This window comes from Gracilinanus agilis, chromosome 4 (assembly GCF_016433145.1).
Source record: "Gracilinanus agilis isolate LMUSP501 chromosome 4, AgileGrace, whole genome shotgun sequence".
NCBI classification, from domain to species: domain Eukaryota; kingdom Metazoa; phylum Chordata; class Mammalia; order Didelphimorphia; family Didelphidae; genus Gracilinanus; species Gracilinanus agilis.
The window spans coordinates 513,489,501-513,512,241 of record NC_058133.1 but is presented as its reverse complement, the minus strand read 5'-3'; the positions used below and the strand labels follow the sequence as shown (position 1 = coordinate 513,512,241).

General features: G+C 40.8%; 1 protein-coding gene across 2 annotated transcripts in view; it reads left to right on the top strand.

Moving 5' to 3' along the window:
* UBE2F (ubiquitin conjugating enzyme E2 F (putative)) overlaps window positions 1-22,741 on the top strand; it is a 108,085-nt gene that overhangs the window by 73,700 nt on the left and 11,644 nt on the right. For both annotated transcript variants that reach the window (XM_044673325.1, XM_044673324.1), the window contains exons 8-9: window positions 11,656-11,688; window positions 18,697-18,759. In XM_044673325.1, the coding sequence (XP_044529260.1) occupies window positions 11,656-11,688; window positions 18,697-18,759 (96 nt within the window). The remainder of the gene's footprint in view (window positions 1-11,655; window positions 11,689-18,696; window positions 18,760-22,741) is intronic.

Genomic DNA, 22,741 nt, shown 5'->3' with positions numbered 1-22,741 from the left:
TATAAGATTATAGACAGGTAAGCACCAGCTTCATTCATATCTGATGACCTAATTCACATGCTTTGGGTGAATTGATTTGGGCCAGTTACCATGTGCTCTTCTACCCACTCCTACCCCCCTCCCCCCACAGAAAAAGATCATTGTCACCTCCCTTCTGGCTGATTCTTCTCAGTCTTTTTTTCTTTTTTTTTTTTTTTAACCCTCACCTTCCGTCTTGGAGTCAATACTGTGTATTGGTTCCAAGGTGGAAGAGTGGTAAGGGTGGGCCATGGGGGTCAAGTGACTTGCCCAGGGTCACACAGTTGAGAAGTGGCTGAGGTCAGATTTGAATCTAGGACCTCCCATGTCTAGGCCTGGCTCTCCATCCACTGAGCTACCCAGCTGTCTCCCCTTCTCAGTCTCTTTTGATGAACTCTCAGATCCCAGCTGCCAGCAGGCTCTGTCCTGAGCTTTATTTTCTTCTGTACTGAAACCTTATCACATACTGTCCCAAGGTATTGTCTCTAGAATGCTGATTCATAGATTTATTTAGGCAGCCCCACCCTCTCTGCTGACCTCAAGTCTCTCATCTCCAGTTGCCTGTTAGGCATCTCTTAACTCCAGTTTATTCATCCAGTAGCCATCTTAAACTTAACATGTCAGGAACTAAACTTATTCTCTTTCCTTAAAATCCCTTTTTCCTTCTGAACTTAATTAATACTGTCAAAGGCCCCTCTTTGATGTCTGCCTCAATTCCTCAATCTCTCGTCGCCTATATCCAATTATGTGCCAAGGCCTGTCTGTTTTACCTCCATAGAGCCTTTCATATGCCATTCCTTCACTCCTGACATTGCCACCACTTTGGTGCAGACCCTCATCACTTCATACCTTTGCTAAAAATTACTGAAAGCCCTGAGGTTTGAGCATTTGCAATCTGTCAGCCAGGTTTTCTAGGCCAGGGTCATCCTTTAGGTTTTTTGCTGTGTCTCAGTGTTCATATAACTGTAGACTCTGACAACAAATGCTCCATAACTATATCCAATGAGTTTTTTTTTTCCTAATTGGGGGAAAAACAATTAATCAATTTAGAGTATTTTCCCATGGTTACATGATTCGTGTTCTTTCCCTCCCCTCCAACCCGCCCCCCCCCATAGCTGACACACAGTTCCACTGTATCATATATTAAGACCTATTTCCATGTTATTAATAGTTGCACTAGGGTGATTGCTTAGAGTCTTCATCCCCAGTCATATCCCCATCAAACCATGTGTTCAAGCAGTTGTCTTTCCTCTGTGTTTCTACACCCACAGTTCTTTCTCTGACTGTGGATAGCGTTCTTCCTCATAAGTCACTCAGAATTGTCCTGGGTCATTGCATTGCTGCTAGTACAGAAGTCCATCACATTCAATTGTACCACAGGATATCCATCTCTGTGTACAATGTTCTTCTGGTTCTGCTCCTTTCACTCTGCATCAATTCCTGGAGGTCATTTCAGTTTACATGGAATTCCTCCAGTTCTTTATTCTTTTGAGCCCAATGTATCCCATCACCAACAGATGCCACAGTTTGTTCAGCCATTCCCCAATCAAAGGGCATCCCCTTGTTTTCCAATTTTTTGCCACCACAAAGAGTGCAGCGATAAATATTTTTGTACAAGTCTTTTTTCTTATGATCTCTTTGGGGTGTAAACCCAGAAGTGGTATGGCTGGATCAAAGGGCAGACAATTTTTTAATGCCCTTTGAGCATAGTTCCAAATTGCCATCCAGAATGGTTGGATCCATTCACAACTCCACCAGCAATGCATTAATGTCCCAATTTTGCCACATCCCCTCCAACATTTGTTACTTTCCTTTCCTATCATGTTAGCTAATCTACTAGGTGTGAGGTGGTACCTCAGTGTTGTTTTGATTTGCATTTCTCTAATTATAAGAGATTTAGAGCACTTTTTCATGTGCTTATTGATAGTTACGATTTCTTTATCTGAAAATTGGCTATTCATGTCCCTTGCCCATTTATCAGTTGGGAAATGGCTTGATTTTTTTGTACAATTGATTTAGCTCCTAATATATTTGAGTAATTAGACCTTTGTCAGAGTTTTTTGTTATAAAGATTTTTTTCCCAATTTGTTGCCTCCTTTCTAATTTTGTTTGCATTGATTTTGTTTGTCCGAAATCTTTTTAATTTAATGTAATCAAAATTATTTGTTTTACATTTTGTAATTTTTTTCTAACTCTTGCTTGGTTTTAAAGTCTTTCCTTTCCCAAAGATCTGACAAGTATACTATTCTGTGTTCACCTAATTTACTTATAGTTTCCTTCTTTATATTCAAGTCATTCACCCATTCTGAATTTATCTTGGTGTAAGGTGTGAGATGTTGATCTAAACCCAATCTTTCCCATACTGTTTTCCAATTTTCCCAGTAGTTTTTGTCAAATAGTGGATTTTTGTCCCAAAAGTTGGGCTCTTTGGGTTTATCATTGACTGTCTTGCTGAGGCTGCTTACCCCAAGTCTATTCCACTGATCCTCCCTTCTGTCTCTTAACCAGTACCATATTGTTTTGGTGACCGCTGCTTTATAGTATAGTTTAGGATCTGGTACTGCTAGGCCACTTTCCTTCACATATTTTTTTCATTATTTCCTTTGATATTCTGGATCTTTCGTTCTTCCAAATAAACTTTGTTATATATAGTTTTTTCTAATTCTATAAAAAAGTTTCTTGGGAGTTTGATAGGTATGGCACTAAATAGGTAAATTAATTTGGGTAGGATGGTCATTTTTGTTATGTTAGCTTGTCCTACCTTTGTCCGATGTTGAATAAGCCAATGCTGAATGAATTTTCAGAGTGCCTAGAAAGGAGGAGGAAAGTCTTAATAAATCATGCAGTGGATCTTCAGTGCAAATTGCAAGAGTGACACTGACCCTGAAACTCTTCCTAAGCTGCGGCAGCTCACCCACTTGTAGTCATTTTATGGTAGTTCCCTAAAGTTCCACCAAACAGCTACCACTTATTCTCAGGGTTCTAGAGGTAACTCCAGTGTGGGGAAACTGTATGTCGGACTCACTGCTTTTATCTCCTGAACCCCCCCACCAATGTGCCTCTCATGTAAACACATCAACCTTGGTCATACTATTAAATTGCAATCATGAAACTAAATTACTAAACATAATAATACAAAGCAAGAATACTCATAGCACAGCATTCTGACTAGTCACCTAGCTCATAATCCTACCAATGCATGGTGTGATATCTGTAAGGATGCATGAACAGAAACTTCCCAGACACTTAAACAGAGAGAGACACACAAGTAGAGGAAGCCCTGTGCCTAGGCAGCCAACAGACTCAGACCGTAGGCCTATTGCTCTTGGTCTTGGGGACTGACTTCCAGATCATATGAGCAACAAGGTGGAGGACTAGACATTTCCTCTGTTCCCATGACCTCGAAGACTTCTCCAAACAGAAGTCATGGGCCAGATATAAAGCTGCTTCTGTTGACCCCTTGGTCTAAGATGCTCCACAAGAATCATTACCCTGCCTCAACCTCCCGTGTTGCACCAGCGGAGCCCACCAGCTTCCATCCAGACCTACTCCTACCCTCTTGTTCCCCTCCCTCTTCCTGGCACTGTAGAAACTGTGGAAGTTTCCCTGAGCCACAAAAGATAGACAGCACATTGGCAGCTGCTCTTTGGGAGTAAAAGCCTGCAGGAGTGATACTTGTAAAACTTTGTTCTGCCCATGGTGGGGCAAACAATCCTGAAGCCCTAGTGTGAGGAACAGAGGGAGTGGGACAAGGTACCATCATGTGGGAATGGGCAGTGAGGGAACATCAGTAGGAGCCACTTCTGACCGCCCCCCCCAAGTCATTTGGGCCAGAGACCTAGACTAGTGAACCATGAATTGCCCAGCTTGGGAGGAGACTGAGACACATTGGGATCTAGCCCCTGAGGAAACCACCGTCAGAGGGGACAGAGTCAGAAAGTGGTTAGGTGAAAATAGAACTGGGGGAAGAGACTGAAATTACCAAAGATTTCAAAGATTTTAGTAAAAACTCAGACGTTGAAGATAGCAGATAAATCAACAGGGAGAACACTAATGAGGAGCCTCCAGATCTCATAAATGTTTTCATTCATCTGTGAATAAATATTGTAAAACAAAGGAAAATGATCTAACACTTGAGGAGACAGAAGACCTGGGAGAATGTGGAGAGAACACAGAACCACAATATACTGTTCTTGAGTGATTCAAAAGAGAAGGGAGAATGATAAGAGCAGACTCTACGTCCTGTACAGCAAAAATAATGAACCAGAAAAAAATGGAACTTGTGACGGCAAATCTCCCCAAAGAAACAAAAGGGAGAACAATCCTTTGGGAATGCAGATGTCTAGAAGTGAAAGCCAGTGCAGAGGAAGAGAAGTTTTTTAAAAGGAGTTATAGAAGACAGTATGTTCAGTATACAGGCAAAACAAAAGATAGGATGTGGAGAGAGAACCCAAGGATCTTCAGTCTTCCAGAAGAATGTGACAGTCCAAAAAACCATAACACCACAATGAAGGAAGGAAATAATAGAAGAAAACGTCATAGAACTTCTGAGCATAGAAAATAAAATACCGATGGAAAGAATTCCTAGCTCTCCTACAGAAAGGAAAAAAAGAAAAAAACCAAGGCTGCAAACTCCAGTCACATGTAGTGATTAAATTTAACAATTCATTTCAGAAACAAGTTCTATAAACAGTTGGGAGAAAGACCTTCAGATGCAAAGGAAAGGAAATATTAGTGCAAGACTACTCTGTGCCACCAGAAAACGTAGAGGGAATGGAATAATGTGTACTTGAGTTTTGGAGGGAGCAGCATGTGCCATGTTGCAGGGGGGCCACTCCTCCTTTGAGCCATTCCACTCTCCTGCTGCACAGACATTTCTCTGTCACTCTTGAGCTACAAACAGTAGCTTTGAGCCTGGGATCTCCTGAACTTTCTAGGTCTGCTCCCTTCTAAGGGTGCCAAGGTAGCATTACATGCTCTTTCAGTGAAAAGCATTTCCCTTAAGCTTGGAATGGGTTGGAAAACTTACACCTGTTCTGGGGGCTTAGAGGGGTTTCCTTTCTAAATTGTAGATGGTGCCAAAGAGGAAGGCAGACAAGCCTAGAGCATTCTTTTTTTTTTTTAAAAAAACCCTTACCTTCCATCTTAGAATCAATATTAAGTATTATTTCCAAGGCAGAAGAACAGTAAGGGTTAGACAGTTGGATAAAGTGACTCACCCAGGGTCACACAGCCAGGAAGTGTTCAGTCACAGAACCTTCCATTTCTTGGCCTGGCTCTCTATCCCTGAGCTACCTGGTTTTCCTCAGGGCCTTCTTCTAATCAGCTTATTCAAAACAGCATGATCCCCTCCCATCAGATCAGTTCTCCACCATCCACTGTGGAGCCGGTCTGTCTCTAGGCAGTGTGGCTCAACTCAAAGTGGCTGCTGACTATCTTCTTGCTCAGGGCCTCCTCAGGTGTAATGACCCCTCAGCTAACAGAACCTCTAAATTTACATTCTCTCTGATAGAACATAAATAGTGTGCACTTTTCCCACTGTTGCCAGACTCTTCTTTGCTTGTAGTCTTTGAGGGGCCTCTTTGTCTGGTGTCCTTGAAGCACCTTTATCTGAGTAGCTGCTTTTCCTCTCAAGTCCTCTCAGAACTCTGTTTCTTCTCAAGCCACTTTCCTCAGATCCTCACACGAATGTCTTTCTTCTGCCCCTTTCAGTAAATACAATGTCCACATGAAAAAGAAATGTCTTTCACAAGCTGCTACCATGTTTCTTCAAGCAGTCCCTCAATTAAATAAATGTTTTGTGCAGCCCCATCTGATAGAGCAGTTATCAGGAGAAGAAAGACGGTCATTTATCAAAACAAAACCTTTTGAGTGTTCTGCCACCTCAGAGATCTATAGGGCACTGAAAATAACACCTATCATTCATTCTTTTCTCAGAATTTTTATGTTAAAAAAGTTTATTCCAAGGGGTGGCTGGGTGGCTCAGAGTGCCAGGCCTAGAGATGGGAGGCCCTGGGTTCAAATCTGGCCTCAGACACTTCCTAGCTGGGTGACCCTGAGCACGTTGCCTAGCCCTTATCACTCTTCTGCCTTGAAACCAACACATACTATTGATTTTAAGACAAAAGGGGGTGGGGGGGTTGTTTTGTCTTTATTTATTTGTTTGTTTAGGGTATTTTCCCTAATAGGTTACATGATTCATGATTTTTCCCATCCCTTTTCCCTCCTCCCTCCCAGAACTGACAAGCAATTCCACTGGATTTTACATGTATCATTGTTCAAAACCTATTTCCATATTTTTCATATTTGCAATAGTGATCTCCCCAATAATATCCCCATCGAACCACGTGATCGGTCATGTGTTTTTCTTCTGTGTTTCTGCTCCCACAGTTCTTTCTCTGGATGTGAATAGCATCTTTCTCATAAGTCCCTCAGAAATGTCCTGGGTCCTTGTCTATTACATCACAGTCAGTTACATTTGATCATGCTACAATGTATTGGTCTCTGTACAATGTTTCTCCTGATTCTGCTCCTTTAGCTCTGCATCAGTTCCTGGAGGTCTTTCCAGTTCACATGGAATTCCTCCAGTTCATCATTCCTTTCAGCACAATAGTATTCCATCCCCATCAAATACCACAATGTGTTCAGCCATTCCCCAATAGATGGTGTAGTATAGAGAAGGGGTCATATAGTTTTTTCAAGCTTTTGGAACTCAGCCAAAGCTTGAAAAAACTATATGACCCCTTCTCTATACTTCAGTGGACATCCCCTCATTTTCCAATTTTTTGCCACTACAAAGAGTGAGACTATAAATATTTTTGTGCAGGTCTTTTTCCTTATTATCTCTTTGGGATACAAACCCAGCAGTGGTATGGCTGGGTCAAAGGGCAGGCATTCTTTTATAGCCCTTTGTGCATAATTCCAAATTGCCTTCCAGAATGGTTGGACCAATTCACAACTCTACCAGCAACACATTAGTGTCCCAATTCTGCCACATCCCTTCAACATTTATCACTTTCCTTTGCTGCCATATTGGTGAAAGCTAGGGGTAAGGTGATACCTCAGACTTGTTTTTATTTGCATTTCTCTAATCAGGAGGAATTTAGAACGCTTTTTCATGTGATTATTGATAATTTTGATTTCTTCATCTGAGAACTATTCCTATCCCTTGACCATTTGTCAATTAGAGAATGGTTTGAGTTTTTTGTAAATTTGACTTAGTTCCTTATATATCTGGGAAATTAAACCTTTGTCAGAGAGTTTTGTTATAAAAAATTTTCCCCAGTTTGTTGCTTTCCTTCTAATTTTGATTGCATTTTTTTTAAGAAGAAGAAAAAGATCATTGGTGACCTGTGAGAAACAAGTTCCTCAGAAGTGGTGGGGACAGAGGTCTTATTAGAAGTGGTTGAGGTCACTCTGATGATTATGTTCTACCTAGTATTCTCTTCAGGTGATAATGAAGTGTTCATATGGCAGTGAAAGGAAGGAATCAAGAATGGATAGAGCAGGAGATTGCATAAGCTCCTTGTGACTCAATGCAGTCTGGTGATAGCCTGGATCTACTTGCCACTTGTTATTCAGCCACTTGTGATGTTTTGGAGGGGATTCTTGTTCACATTCTGGATAGGCTGGGCCATGTCTACAGTACCTTTCAGTTCTGGGATTTTGTGAATTCAAGCATGTTTGCCTCAAAACAGTACCAGGGGAGTTTTGTATGACAGTTAGTAAACTCAGGAATCTTTGGATTGCTCCCCACATCTCAGCCTCTTCAGCTCTCCATCTCACAAAGTTAGGTTCACCAACTCATCCAAAACACAGGTGGAATTGGGTTGTTTTTTTTTTTAATTACTCTTCTTTCTATATGAGATTTCCTTTTCTTTTCCCAGTTCCTTCTGTTTCCCAGGGCATGAGCTAATGCATTCAACTCCTTTAATACTCTTCATGAATATGATGGATTGTGGGGAAAAAATTATTTTTTGACTTTATGAAAAGCAATTGCAACCAATTCAAAATAATTGAAAGACATCTATAATAACATCCCTCTGCCTCTAAGTGACAAATTCTTCATTTTATTTCTTAAATAATTTTAAAATTATTCCCAGGCAGCTATAACAAACTGTTTACTCAGAAATAGCAAAGAGCATTGAGAAATTTAAAATTAACTAGTTTTTTTGTGTTGGCCTTTGGGCACACAGTTGAATATTTCAGGGGAATCATTTAGAGGTATACAATGAATTGTGTAAGTAAAGATCATTAATGGGAGGAAAAATTGAAGGTCCTCAGGGAAATGTTTATTATGAGGTACTAAGCCACCACAATTTCAATATTTGAGGCATGACAATGTTATTTTCAGTACAAGTGATTTGCTTTTTCAGGCTGAAAGAGAAATAGAGGCCTAACGCCCGCTTCCTGGACACTCAGTGTCAAATCTTACATTGTGAAGAAAAAAAATTGAGCATTCATCATTTATGAAGGATGGAAGTAGGAGAAACATCAGCCACTTCCTGAAAGATGGCTTCTTCCTCCCTAGAACCTAAATTATTTCCCTGATTATTTGATTATACAACAGGATTTTAAATTGCCTAGAATATATGGGAAGATTAAAATGTTGGAAATAAATTCAGCAAAGCAGCTTCAATGTGAAAAGTAGTGATCAAGGCCTAGAGGCAGGAAGTCTTGGGTTCAGATGTGGCCTCAGATATTTCCTAGCTGTGCAACCTTTGGGGAAATTACTCCATTCTAAGACAGAAGGGTAGCAAAATGCTTATAAATGGTTGTTGTAGGATATGAAAAACTCCATAAAAGAAAGGAGATTTTAAGGGGGAGCCAGCAAGGTGGCTCGGTGAATAGAGAGCCAGGCCTAGAAATGGGAGAGCCTGGTTCAGATCTGGCCTCAGACACTATCTAGTTCTGTAACACGGGTAAAGTCACTTCATCCCATTTACCTAGCCCTTACTGCTCTTCCTCCAACTAATACTTAGTATCAATTCTAAGAAGGTCACGGTTTTAAAAAAAGAAAAGATAATGTGCCTCACTGATGCTGAAGAGACTATTAGGTTTTCACTTCTAATTAGTCACCTCTTAGTTCTGGATTAGCATTGAAAAATCTCAGTTCATGTTTAAATAATGCTTTGGGGATTAAGAAGTAGCCTTGTATTCCTCGTAGCCATGGAAACATCCTGAAGTTATGAAAGCTTGATAATTTCCAGAGAATTTTTATTCTGAATTTAAGCATCAAAAAGGAGTATTATCTCACATACAGCGAGATTGTATGAAATAGTAGTCATCCGTTTCAAACCGTTTGCTTTTTTAAAGCACCAGATGATAAGTGAAGCAGATTTTGAAAACTGCCCTTTTGGCTTTCTGTTCTCTTTACATTTTTAAAGTGTTTCAGGGGCCTCTTGGGGGAGCATCACTCTTGCTGACCGGTTCTTTCCTCCCTAATTTAAAACAGAGAAGAGAAAGAAAACCATTTTAACAGATGACCACAGTGGTGGTCTAGAAATGGGTGTCTCTTTCTGCCTCTTGTGGTCATCCCCTCTGTCAGAAGATGGGTGGCACGCCTCCTCTGTCCTCTAGAGACATGGTTGGTCATTGCTTTGAACAGAATTCTTCAGTCTAGAAGTCATCTTTCTTCACAGTGTTGCTGGCCTTGTATATCTTCTCCTGTTTCAGCTCATTTCACATCAGTTCATGCTTCCTAGGATTCCCCGAGATGATTAATATTTATTAAACACCTACTAGGTGCCAGTCACTGAGGACACAGAAAAGAGGCAAAGACAGTCCAGTGCCTTTTGTTATTTCTTACTACAGTCATGTTGTTTGTTCAGACGTTCCCCAGTTGATCAGTTGCCCATTTCTTCTCTTCTCTTTAGAATGTTGGCGTTATATCACTGTAAAACTCCTCCTCATTGCTCAGATAAAATGGCCTCTTCGGGCTTCTCCTGAGACTTGGGTTTTGCAATTCAGGGTTCCTAATGGGCTCTGGTCTTCTCATCAGGAAAGTTTGAAAGTCTTCTATTCCTTTAAAGATCCATTTTTCCTCCGTGGGATGATTCTCAATTTGGCAGGATAAGCTATTTCTGTTGTGATCTCCTTTCTTTTGCCTTTTGTAATGTTGTATCCCCAAATCTCTGCCTATTTTTAGTAGAAGCTGCTAGATTTTAAAGGACTCTGACTGTGAGAGGGGCCCTTTTAATTAATTATTTTTTTTTTTTTTAGTTTTTTTTTTTAACCCTTAACTGTGTATTGGCTCCTTGGTGGAAGAGTGGTAAGGGTGGGCAATGAGGGTCAAGTGACTTGCCCAGGGTCACACAGCTGGGAAGTGTCTGAGGCCGGATTTGAACCTAGGACCTCCCGTCTCTAGGGCTGGCTCTCAATCCATTGAGCTACCCAGCTGCCCCGGGGCCCCTTTAATTTAGAAGTTCTGGACACTGAGCATTTTCATTTGAGGATTATTTTCATGAGGGAACGGGGAGATTCTCTCTGATTATACTTTGCCCTTTGGTAGTAAGAGACCTCAGAGGTTTTCATTTTTGGTTTCTTGAAGATAGTGTTCAAATGTTTAAAGTTTTTTGATCATAATGTAAACCTTTGGGCTTCATCTTGGTCAGTAAAACAAACTCAGGAAATAAGGCAAAAGGAGTTTATTAGCACAAGGCAGCCGGGCAACTCTGAATCAGCTACTTCCGAGGACCCAGTCATAAGAGTTAGTCTGCCCTGTCATGTCATGTTAAAGAAGGCAGTGTATGCCACAAGGTGCCAGGAGCTTTGGCGAGATAAAGATTTTTATAATCTTTATAATTTAATTATATATATACTTAATATATTTATATTGTTTTATACTTAATAATTTATAATTATAATCTGCAATAACAACTTGTAAATAAATCTAAATTTTAAAATCTATAATAATTGATAAACAACAGCCTGACCACACCTGGAATACCTTCAGGAAGCTGGGGAAGGAACATCCTAAGGAGAGCAGATGGAAAGAATGACAGGGACCCTTGTCACAGGGCTCTTATTCAACAAAAGAGGTGCCGGGGGGCCAGAGAGGAGGACATGACAAGTATCAGGACTGAGGCTCTTTGTCTCCAACTGGAACTCCTGCTGCCCCTATAATGGCATAGTTGGGTTTACTTATAAAATTCTAAAATGGGAGAATTCAAGAACATCCCTTGAACCTTTCAAGGGGCCCTTAGGATATATATAAAAGGAAGAAGGCAGGTTTTCAGTGGTTTTTCCCTGATTTTCAAGGTAGGCACTGCCCCTAGAAGGGGTACAGAGCAGAGACCGTTACCGTGACTAATGAAGGCATTTGGGATTTACCTGGAGGAAGATCAGAGTCCGTGTGGACACAGCCTGTCCCTTCATGCCAAATGCTGGACTGAATGAGCCTCAGAGTTTTTGTTACTCATTTCTATACAGCATTCATTCATTGTTCCAACTTAATCCGCATGACCATTTGCGAGCTTATTTTGTCCCAAGTGGGGTTTGTTTTCATTTGCATTTTAGGAGTAAGAAGACATATCAAAGACTATTATGTTACACTGTGGCACGTCTCTTAGTTCCGGATTGGCGTAGCCAAACTTTCTCCAGATTCTAATAAGTATTTGTTTTTGTTTTTAATTTCAGGATGTCGTGTGGGGATTAAACTCGTTATTTACTGTAAGTATAATGAATTTAATGTCAGTTTTTGTTGATTCTCCTGCCCTGCTAATTTTAGATATCCCATCAAGCACATGCCACGTACCAAAGCTTGAGATTTCATTAGCACAGGAAACTTGTAAGGGCTCAACAAGCTAAGCATTCTGGCCAGGTCCCACATCTCCTGTCTCTCCTACCTCCCCAAACAGGGTCAGCTAACTCTAGGCTTGTCTCCATCCAGTCATTCACAGACTGTCCTCTTCCCCCCCCCCCCCATCCCCCAGTGCTTCCCCTCATATTGAACCGCTTCACGCAGGCACTTGTACTTGTCTTCATTGGCTTCTCTCAGTCAGTTTTCAGCACTGCTCTTGTCAGTTGAGGTTTTCTGCTCTCCTGCAGCCTTCGTCCTTTCTGCATTGGGCAGTTTGGGCCAACCAGGATGACTCTGAGCAATCCTGAGGGATATTTAAAGCTCCCTTTTCAGTGGCCTTGTCAGAACAGAGTAGCAGTTTCCTATCACTTTCTGCTGGTCAGTAAGTTGAAGCTGCCCCAAGATACCTGATCTCAGACACTTAACAGCCTTTTTAGTGCCTCCTGCTGGCCTGCTTTGGTCCAACCCTGAACAGTTACATGAGGAAGGAGAAAAAGCTGAAGAGAGAAATATTGATATGGTGCCATTTTTGTTGGGAATCCTCATCCCTGCCTCTGAATTTCCCTGACTTCCTTCAAGTCCCAGCCCAGAGCCCACCTACGGAAAGCCTCTCCCTATCCTCCCTTAGTGCTAGTGGCTTCTCTCTGCTCCCCCTCGGAGCTCCCTCATTAGCTTGCTCCATGAGCAGGGCTATCTTTTATCTTTAGTTGTTGCCCTGGTGCTCTAAGTGCCCTAGGCCTAGTGTCTGCCTGACCAGAGGATTTGTAAAGGGCTTACTAAGTGCCCTGAGCCACTAAACACCCAGGATAATAGACCAACCAGCAAACCTTCCTCTTCCCCAGGCAATATTGTAAGGGAGGGAATTACACAGAGGGAAGTGGAGGTTCCACGAATTGGAGACTGTGAAGAAGGGAGGGGAGGCCTGGTTCTGGGCCTCTCTGAGCCTAGACTCCCAAAGGAGGGCTAAGGTCTAATCAGCAAGTTGTCGTAGGTGCCTCCTAAGTGCCAGGTCCTGGGCTAACTCTGGGCTACAAGGAAAGGACGATACATACTTGTCGGTGTCTGATGGTACCACAGGATAGATGGAAAGCAGCCTTCTAGGGAAAGGCACTGCAGCTGAAGGGAATGTCTCTGTTTAGAACGGGCCGTGTGGCAGCAGAAACAGCATCCAACACCTCCAGAGGTTGCTTGGTATGCAAGTTCCTGGGCACAATTATTTCAGTGTGGTTTCATTTTTTCCATTCATGAGTTTATACTTCTACTGACTCAGAACTCTGGACCCTGACCAGGAAGAGCTGGTTTAGGCTGGGTTTTGTGGTATTAAAAAATAGATTTTACTCTGAGGAAATATGAAGAAGTCTCAGCTCCTAACTCATGTCCTGTGAGAGAGATCTTGCTGGTGTGAAAAAAATCAAGTATTTCAAGGATCCTTCAAACCTATAGTGAAGCAGAGTCAGCCCTACAAGAACAAAAACCACCAAGAACTGCTTACTAACGTTGCAGAACTGCCTGATGAATCCTCAGAGAAGGAGCAAAAACGCCAAAGGGTCTTGGCAAACGAGGGGTTGTTACTGATTTCTTTTGCAGACTGGCGTAGGCTTCTTGATTTTGGAAGAACAATGAAACGACAGTAAAAAGGCAGCTGCCCCAAAGGAAAAATGCCTCTCAAAAATGTAGCAATACAGAAATTCAAGTACTGAATGAAGCCTGGAGAAAGGTAGTTTTCACTGACGAAACGTATTTTTTCATTCAAGGCTGTGCCAAAACCATGATCAGAAACACTGCAAGTAAAGCCTAGAAGATCTGGGCATCTTCATGAGACTGTGAGACAGCCGCCCAGAAGGATGTCAGAGAGCCAGGCCCAGAGACGGGAGGTCCTGGGTTCAAATGTGGCCTCAGACACTTCCTAACTGTGTGACCCTGGGCAAGTCACTTAGCTCCAAATTACCTAACCCTTACCACTCTTCTCCCTTGGAATCAATACTTAGGATCAATTCTAAGACAAATGGAAGGATTTGCAACAACATTTTTTTGGAGTTTTTTTCAAATGAGCCTGGAAGCTTCATGTCCCTCATTGACAGAATAATGAACTCATACATATATTTATATGCTGAGAAACAGATTTGTTCTGAAATTACAGAAATTCCTAGATTGTAGTAGAATATAACAGAATGACTTTGCACCGTGATATGTTTCATGGAAATTTAAGAAACTTGTCAAGAGATAGAATAAGCATTTTTTGGTAGCCCGGAAGCTCCGCCTGATTTTATAAGTCCTTCAAAAACCTAGTAAAAGCTAATAATGGTAACTTCTATTTACATAGATAGTATAAGCTTAAAATGAATATACAATATCTCCAAGTAGTATATTTAATAAGCTTTATTAATAATAACGAAGTAAAGGAAAATAAAAAGCTTAGAGTAAAGAGGGAGCTAACCCAGGCCCGGTTGAGAGAGAAGAGCACAAAAAGGCAGGGTTACTGCCAACTTATAAAACAAAACATGAGGATGCAACGTGGGGGAGAGAGTAAAGGAATTCTGGGGAACATAATCCTGGGGTACACAATTCTATTTACATAATAGCACCCGTTCATATAGGTTACCTCCATTCTGCAGGTGAGGCCTGTGCCCCAAATAGATCACAGAAAGAAGAAAAGAATCCTTGTGAACAAAAATATTTATAGCAATTTTTGCAGTATCAAAAAACTATAAAGTCCCCCCCCTTAAAGTGGGGAATGGCTGAGCAAATTATGGGATGTGGTTTACTTATCAAGACAGTATTTGTAACATGAAAGACATTTGGTAGAATTCCTCTTTTTCTGTTCCCCCCACATAGTTTGCATAATATTAGAATTAATCGTACTTTGATTTTTGCTTGTAAGTTGATCTGATCCCAAGTTTTTTCCCTCCATCCCCACCTCAAGCTCTTTTTTTTTTTTTTTTTTTTTTTATCCTGGGACTCCATTCTAGGAGCACAGGGCCACAACCAGTAGGCAATGGGTCGCTCAGGGTCACCCAGCTGGGAAGTGTCTGAGCCCGGATTTGAACCTAGGACCTTTCGTCTCTAGGCCTGGCTCTCAATCCACTCACTTACAGCTAATTCAGTTTCTTTTTCTGATTGGATTATTTAATTCTATTTCTTGTTTTGTTCTGGCCATTTTTTAAAATATTCACCCATTTTATTTGAATTGACAGTTTTATTGGCATATAATTGGGCAAAATGTTTTCTAATGATTTCCTTTATTTCTTCATTTGTTGTAAATTAACTTTTTTCATTTTCAATGCTCTTAATTTGGTTTTTCTCAAATTAGCTTATAGTTTATTGAGTTTTGTGTGGTTTTTTGGTTTTGTTTTTCAACTTATTTTTTCTTAGTTGTGTATCCAATTTGTTGATATATTCTTTCTCTTATTAGCAAAAGGGTTTAGAGAGATAAATTTCCCCCTAAGAACTTCTTTGGCTACATCCCAAAATTTCTGGCATGTTTTTACATTGTTGTCATTACTTTTAATAATGTTATGGTTTCTAGGATTACCCTTTTAACCCACCCATTCTTTAGGGTTTTAGTCTCCAATGAATTAATTCGTTCTTTCTTCAACAACCCTTTATTGACAATAACTTTTCTTGCACTGTGGTCCATAAAAATTAAACTTAATATTTCTGCCTTCCTGAATTTGTGACATTTTTAATGTCTCAATACATGCTCAGTTTTTTGCAAAGATGAAATTCACAACTGGAAATATGCGTACCATTTTTATTCTCATTCAGTAATCACTGGAAGCTTATCTTTCTAATTTTTTTTGAAATGATATTGAGGCCCTTACCTTATTGTTTATTTTTTGGTTAGATTTATCCAGGGCTTAAATGGACACATCAAGGTGGTCCACTCTTAAGAGTTTTGCCTCTGCTTATCCCTATAACTCTAGGTGCAAAGTCCACATATATGTTTAATGCTGATCTTTGTTTATTTTGTTTGTGTTCATTGTTTGTCTGATTCAACAATGGCTATTCTTCCCTTTTTTACTTTAGCGAATGTCTGTGAGAGTTTCCTCTAACCCAGTGATGGGAAACCTTTTGAGCTTGGTGTGTCAAAATTCGCCAAAAAAGCAAGCATAACTTCAAGAAAAAAAAAACCATAATTTCGTGATATTTATAGTTTAAATAATAAAATATATCATTGTAATATATAACTGTATTTAATAAACCAAAATAGGTAAATTGATATAGGTAGAATTGTCATCTATAGTACACAGAGTGTCTACACTAAACTACAGCAAATGTTTCATTTAGGCATGCGGCCCCACATGTCTCTGTATGCGGCTGTGTGTCCGTGCTGACACGCATGTCATAGGTTTGCCATCACTGCTCTAACCCCTTCTTGGAACTCTTTGTGAGTCTCACTGTGTCAAGTGTGTTTCTTATAAACATTATTTCTGATTCCCGATTCATTCTGTTCTTTTTCCATTTTATAAGGAAATTCATCTATTCACAATTATGATTGTTAATTACATCACAAATTCTTTAAAGGTCAGTTTCAGAGAAAACTGGGAAGACAACCCTGACCCAGGGTGAAGTGAGCAGGACAAAGAGAACAATTTATATGGTACCAACATTGTGAAGAAAAATCCCTTTGAGATACACAAGAACTCTGATAATTAAGTAATCAGCTTTCTTACCCACATTCAGAGACCTGAAAGATGGTTACACACCTGACAGAGAAGTGATGGACTCAGTGAAGAATGAGAAATGCATTCTTGGAAATGGCTGATGTGGAAATCTGCTTTTTCTGCCAGTCCATATTAGTCATAAGGGTTCTGTTTATATTTTGTTTCACTTGGGGTGAGATGGTATGGTGGGGGATGAAGATACGGTGCGCCAACTCACCCCACCAAAAACTGTTCAGCAAAAATGTGTTTAATATTCAGTGTGGTAGGAAGGTAGTTTCATGATAAAGAATTAAAGAATATGCATCAAAAACTTGTGAACTCAATGCCAAATTGGGCAAAGCAAAGTGATTGGAGCAAAAGAAGACATCTTGCATGATGAAACAGTTTAAAAATATAAAACCCTGGGAAGTCATACAGTTTTAGTATACGCCAGTTGGTGGGATTGTTTCACTTTGTCCGCAGTAATTTGCACACCACCGTAAGGGACCTCGACCTTCCAAAGGGTTTTCTAAATGCCAGGAAGACAAAATTGTCATTAACGAAGTCATCAAAGTAAACCGTTTAGAAGTAAACTTCCGGACTTTAAAGACTGCGGACCAGTGAGTGATTAACTCTCAAGTCAAGGCATCCCCCCAAGGACATGGGTTCTCCTTGAAAATGAAGAATGGCCATGTCACAGGGTTATTGGGAGGATCAAAGTAGATCCATGAGTAAAGCCCTTTGCCAGCATTAAAATACTGTATAAATACCAGCTCTGAAGGTTGGGCTTTGGTTTTTATAATTTATTTTGGTTTGTGCATTTTTTAAGAAGTAGATACACACATTTCTTGAGTCTCCTTATAGAATCAGTGTTATAGGATATAGAAAAAAAAAACCCACAGTAGGGAAGAAAGCCTTGACTGAGAAGCAGGAGGACCCACATTGCAATCTCTCTTCTGACACTTCCTGGCTTTGGTGAGGGTCCAACAAGGGCATGGATGTAAAGCAACAACTCTCACCTGTAAGACTAGTACGTTTCTGCCTGTTTTTGTCAACTTCTTTCTTCTTAGGGATGATGGAGATTTAGAGTGGCTGTATCTTTGCAAAATTATCTGATGCCTAATCTTTGAGCCTTGAGCTCTCATAGTCCTGTGGGAGAAGAAGGTGGCTCATGCTTATCATGTGATTTCCCAAAAATACTTTGTAATGAATATAGGACCTTCTCCATATATGTTGGGGACTGCATAGTGTGTTTTGTAACTGTTTGTGAAAAATTTAAAAGATAAGAAAGAATAAATCTTACCAGCATCCTGCCCAGCCTCCGATGACATGAAGCTCCCTATGCGAATTTTGGGGTTTGAGGAGAGGCCCTTACACCAAGTCTCTAGTACTGTTGCTTATTCTGCATTTTCGCAAATTTGAACAACACAGGACACTTGAGTGGGTCAAAAAGGGCAAGTAAGGAATATGCTAAGTCAAAGAGGGCCTTACGAAATAAATTTTATGGTTAAGGAATTTCACTTTATTAGCCTTGTTCTTTGCTACATACCAGTAAGATGCTTTTTGTAGAGCAAATTTATTTCTACTTACTGTATTATCAGAAGTGGCACCAGAATAGGGCTTACCATCATCAGAAGCACCATGAGAGTGATTGCTTTCCTCATTAACAGCCCTATGAAGTAAATACTCTCCCTCCGCACTTTTGATTCAGAATTCAAACCCAGGTCTCTTGATAGTAGGGCATTGCTTTTCTCCCATACCCTAGTCTTTGCCATGAGATTCATGTGACCTTTGTGATAACCATTTTCATACTGAATAGTGAGTTCTAAGTTAGCCTAGCCTGTGTGACACTCTGGTCCTTCAGGAGTCTTTTTTTCCTTTCTCCCTCTGAATCAGTAGCCAGGGAACACAAATACTGGCTCCCTTGGGGCCCTCTCAGGTAGCTCATACTTTGCTGATCACTGTCCCAGTCACCCATCGCTTAAAGCAGTGATTCCCAAAGTGGGCACCAGCGCCCCCTGGTGGGTGCTGCAGCGATCCAGGGGGGCAGTGGTGGCCACAGGTGCATTTATCTTTCCTATTAATTGCTATTAACATTTTTTAAAATTTAATTTCCAGGGGGCTGAGTAATATTTTTTCTGGAAAGGGGGCGGGAAGCCAAAAAAGTTTGGGAACCCCTGGCTTAAAGGAAAGTGACATTTCACAAACTCACTCACTCTTTCTCTTGCCTTTAAGGACCTTTTGAATTTTGATGATCCTTTGAATATTGAAGCTGCAGAGCACCATTTACGGGACAAGGTGAGTCAGTGCTTCAGTAAACAAACCAGATGGTTTCTCACCACACAGATTGTTGGAGACTAAGTCTTTGTCAGGAACATTAGCTTAGTTGCCAAGTAGAAAATAATGTATTATCTAGCCTGTCTGCCCCCTTATTTGACATTTATGGAAACTGAGTCCTAAAGAAGAGAAAGGGACTTGTCTCAGCTCACAGCGATGGTATCACTCTTCTGTAGCACTAATTTCCCAGGAGAATTAATTATGACTGCATACAGAACCTGTTGAAAGTGGTTATATTGCCTAGTAGGCTTCTCAGAGGTAACCAAGCAGTCAAGACCTTGCAAAGTCACTTCACCAGGATCCCTGGATTATCCAGGCTCGTCCTCATAACGGATCTACCTTTTAGGGAATTGTTTTGACCACATCAGCTCAAGGCAGTCTCCAGAAGCATACAAGGCCAGTGAACTGCCTCTTAGAGGAAGTAGCCGCCCTTATGAAATCCTGGGTCCTTCCATCATTTTATTTGACATTAGCTTGTTTTGATTTTTATATTTTTACATTTGTTTACTCTTGCTACATGTCAATTTCACCTTTTTTTTTTTAACACAATTAAATGTTTTGGGGGCAGCTAGATGGCTCAGTGGATTGAGAGCCAGGCCTAGAGGCGGGAGGTCCTGGGTTTAAATGTGGCCTCAGACACTTCCCAGCTATGTGACCCTGGGCAAGTCACTTACCCCCCATTGCCTAGCCCTTACCACTCTTCTCCTTTGGAACCAAAACACAGTATTCTAAGAGGAAACGTGAGGATTTTTTTTAATTAAAAAATTAAATGTTTCCTTGAGAACATGTACTGAACATCAGTACACCGACCTAAACTTGTTCAATAACAATATATAATCAATTTAATTTCAATTAATAAAACATCCCCACTTTTCCCCCATGTCTCATGAGCCTAGAAGCACTCTCTTAGAACAAATATATGTGTAATCAGGAAAAACAAACCAATTCCTTGGTCATGCTAGAGAAGATGGAGAAGATTCTGGCTCTATACCTCTGGTCTGTCACAGGGATAGAAGAGGGCTTTTACTCTCAGCTTCTGAATTCAGAATCAATGGTTACTTAAGTCAAAATTCCAAAGCCTTTCAGTATCCTTCCCCTCCCTCACCCCACCACTTCAATGTTTTGTTCTTTGAATTTGAATGATTTGTTCTGTTTCTGTTCACATCACTTTGTTTCAGTTCATGCAGGCCTCTGTATTTCTCTGAGTCTGTTGTGTGACTCATTCCTTAAGTTCCTTACGGTAGAATCACCCCAAATTCAATTACCACAATTTGTTCAGCTCTTCAGATCAAATCACAAGGCATTTATTAAGACCCACTGCGTGCCAGACACTACCCTAACACTGGGGATACAGAGAAAGGTAGAAAGACAACAGCGGAAGGTACAGCTAGAAACAGTCTTGTAGACACAGGAACCTTTCCTTGTTCTCCTTGGAGTACATGCTTCCTGGGAGTATCACCGAGGCAGAGGTGTATATGAGTCTGATTGAGTGACTTTCTGAGTATGGTTCCAGTTCATTTTCCAAAATGGTAGATCCAATGGCGAGCACACCCATAGTGCACATTTAATGAATCTGTCCTCCCACATCCCTTCCAGTAATGGTTATTTTGTTCTTCTGTCATCTTGCCAGTCTGATGGGTAGGAGGAGCCTTAGAACTGTTTTGACTTCATTTCAGTCAGCCAGTCAGCTAGCATTTATCTAAAGTGTCTCTGTGTCCCAGGCACCATTAAGTCCTAGAAAATACAAAGAATGAGTTGGTACCAACTCCTAAGAGATGAGCACATACTAAAGTTTATATAGAACAAATCTAAAGTGAGCAAATACAAGGAGGCATGAAAGGAAGAACACTGGCATTTGGGGGAATGGGGAAAGGCTTCTGGTACAAGTTGGTGGTGCTTCAGAGAGGAGATCTGGGAGCCCAGGCCTCCCACATTCTATACTGGTGTCATTGATTTCTCTTAGCATAAATGTCAGCCTTGCCATTTCTCTGTTCAATTTTATTGCTTTTTTGAGCCATCTAAGAATTAGGTTAGTATGCCATCCAAATCTGGAGCCCCCAGTAGTGAGAGTGGACCCTAATAAAATCATAGCCATAGCCTAGCTAGAATCAGTCACATAGTCCCATGATCCAACCCGAGGTTCCTAACCCCTCCCTGCTGTACCTGGTAATAACTGGCTGTTCTTGATAAACCCAATGAAGCAGATATTTCCCTGAGAATCTGGACTAAATGTTTACATATTTATCTGTGATTTATTATCCTATAGAAAACTCTGAGCTTCAGCCAGGTAAACTGACATTGTACTAAGATTGTAAATCATTACTAACTATTGTCCACGTAAAAAGATGACCTAATCCTTTAGCTCCTGTAACATTGCCCTATAAAATACTGGCTGTGATGAAATAAAGTTCACCATGATTCACCATCAGTATCTTGTGGCCCTCCCAATCTCAGAAACCTGGCCGTCCTTCTCATCCTGTCTCCTGAATCCACTATTACTGTCAGCAAGCCTGACATAAATCATCCATTAAAAATGGTGAGCTGAGGACAGCAGCCTGTGAAATGGAGACAGACAGACTCTCTTCAGATTCCTTTTTGGATTTGGTTTTTCAATAAGGCATGAATTCTACAACCTTCAACTTGCTAATCATAGAATTTCTGAGTTAAGAGAGAGCCTCTGCGTGTAGTCGAACCCACATCTTGAACATGAACCCCTTCTCCAGCATCTCTGATCATTGGCCCTTTAGTCCCTTCTTGAAACCCTTCTGTAAAGCCAGGACTTCTGGATCAGCCTTCAGAGGCCACACCAAGCCAATCAGATTTACCTTTCTGCATCGGAATTCTTCACCTACCTGACCTGAACCTCCATGTGTCCTCCATAAGCCTTCTCTTCAGGTTAAACATTCCCCTCTTTTCCAAGTGACCTTTGTGTGGTCTTGAGTCTCTTTATTAGTTTGTTCCCTCTTCTCTGAGTGAATGCTAGCTTGTTGGTATCTTTCCTAAATGTGCTTCCCAGATGTGACCCGATGTAGGCCAGGGGAGCAACCCCCCCTCCCTCATTCTGGGTTTGGCCCCCAGTGCAGCCCAGGATAGCATCAGCTTTCCCTCTGAAGGATGGAGTTAATAACAGTTACTTGAAAACTTGTTTCAAGAGTGAACTAATCAATTGGCCAAAGATAATAGCTTAGAAAATGAAAGCTCTGTTTGATTGAGGCCAAATAATCACAAAATCTTTAGTGGTTTCAGAGGAAAGGAATTCTGTAGTCACAATGGAATAGAAATTTTCAGCAACCAAGACTTGTTTTTCATTTTAAGATCTTTTTTTTTCCGCTAAGGTGATACTCTTCCACATTTCTTAAAATCTACTTCTCGTTGCAGAAATCTATCCAGGCAAACAAGGGTATAAATAGCTCTCCAGTCAAAAGGAACGTCAGGAAATTAGGGGAGTGGGAGTGAATGTTCTCTTAAATGCAGACCTTGCACATACTTTTCCAATATCCTTAGAACTTGCCGAGTGATTGACAAAGGCTAACAACTAAAGCTTGAAATTACCTTTTGTGTATGATTTCAAATATTTTTCAAGATTTTCTTTCAGATAAGCTGTTAAAATGGGCTCACTTGATGGGCAATAAAAAGAATGAAATAAATGAAGGAATTTTTTTCGTTCTCTCTTTGATGGAACATGATCTTACCCTTCAGAAAAACCACTTTCCTTCTTTTCCGTTGATGATGCTGCCATCTTCCCAGACACTGGAGCAACAGTGTTGTTGCTTCCTTCTTCCCCCCCTAAATGACTACATTCTGTCATTCCTTCCTCAGCGATCTTCACCCTCCTAGTTTAGTCCCTCAGACTCTGGTGATAGCCTCTAGCCCACTTTCTCTGCTTTCACGCCCTTTCTTCTCATGCTCCGATCTGTCCTTCAGCTCATTCTTCCTAAAGGAT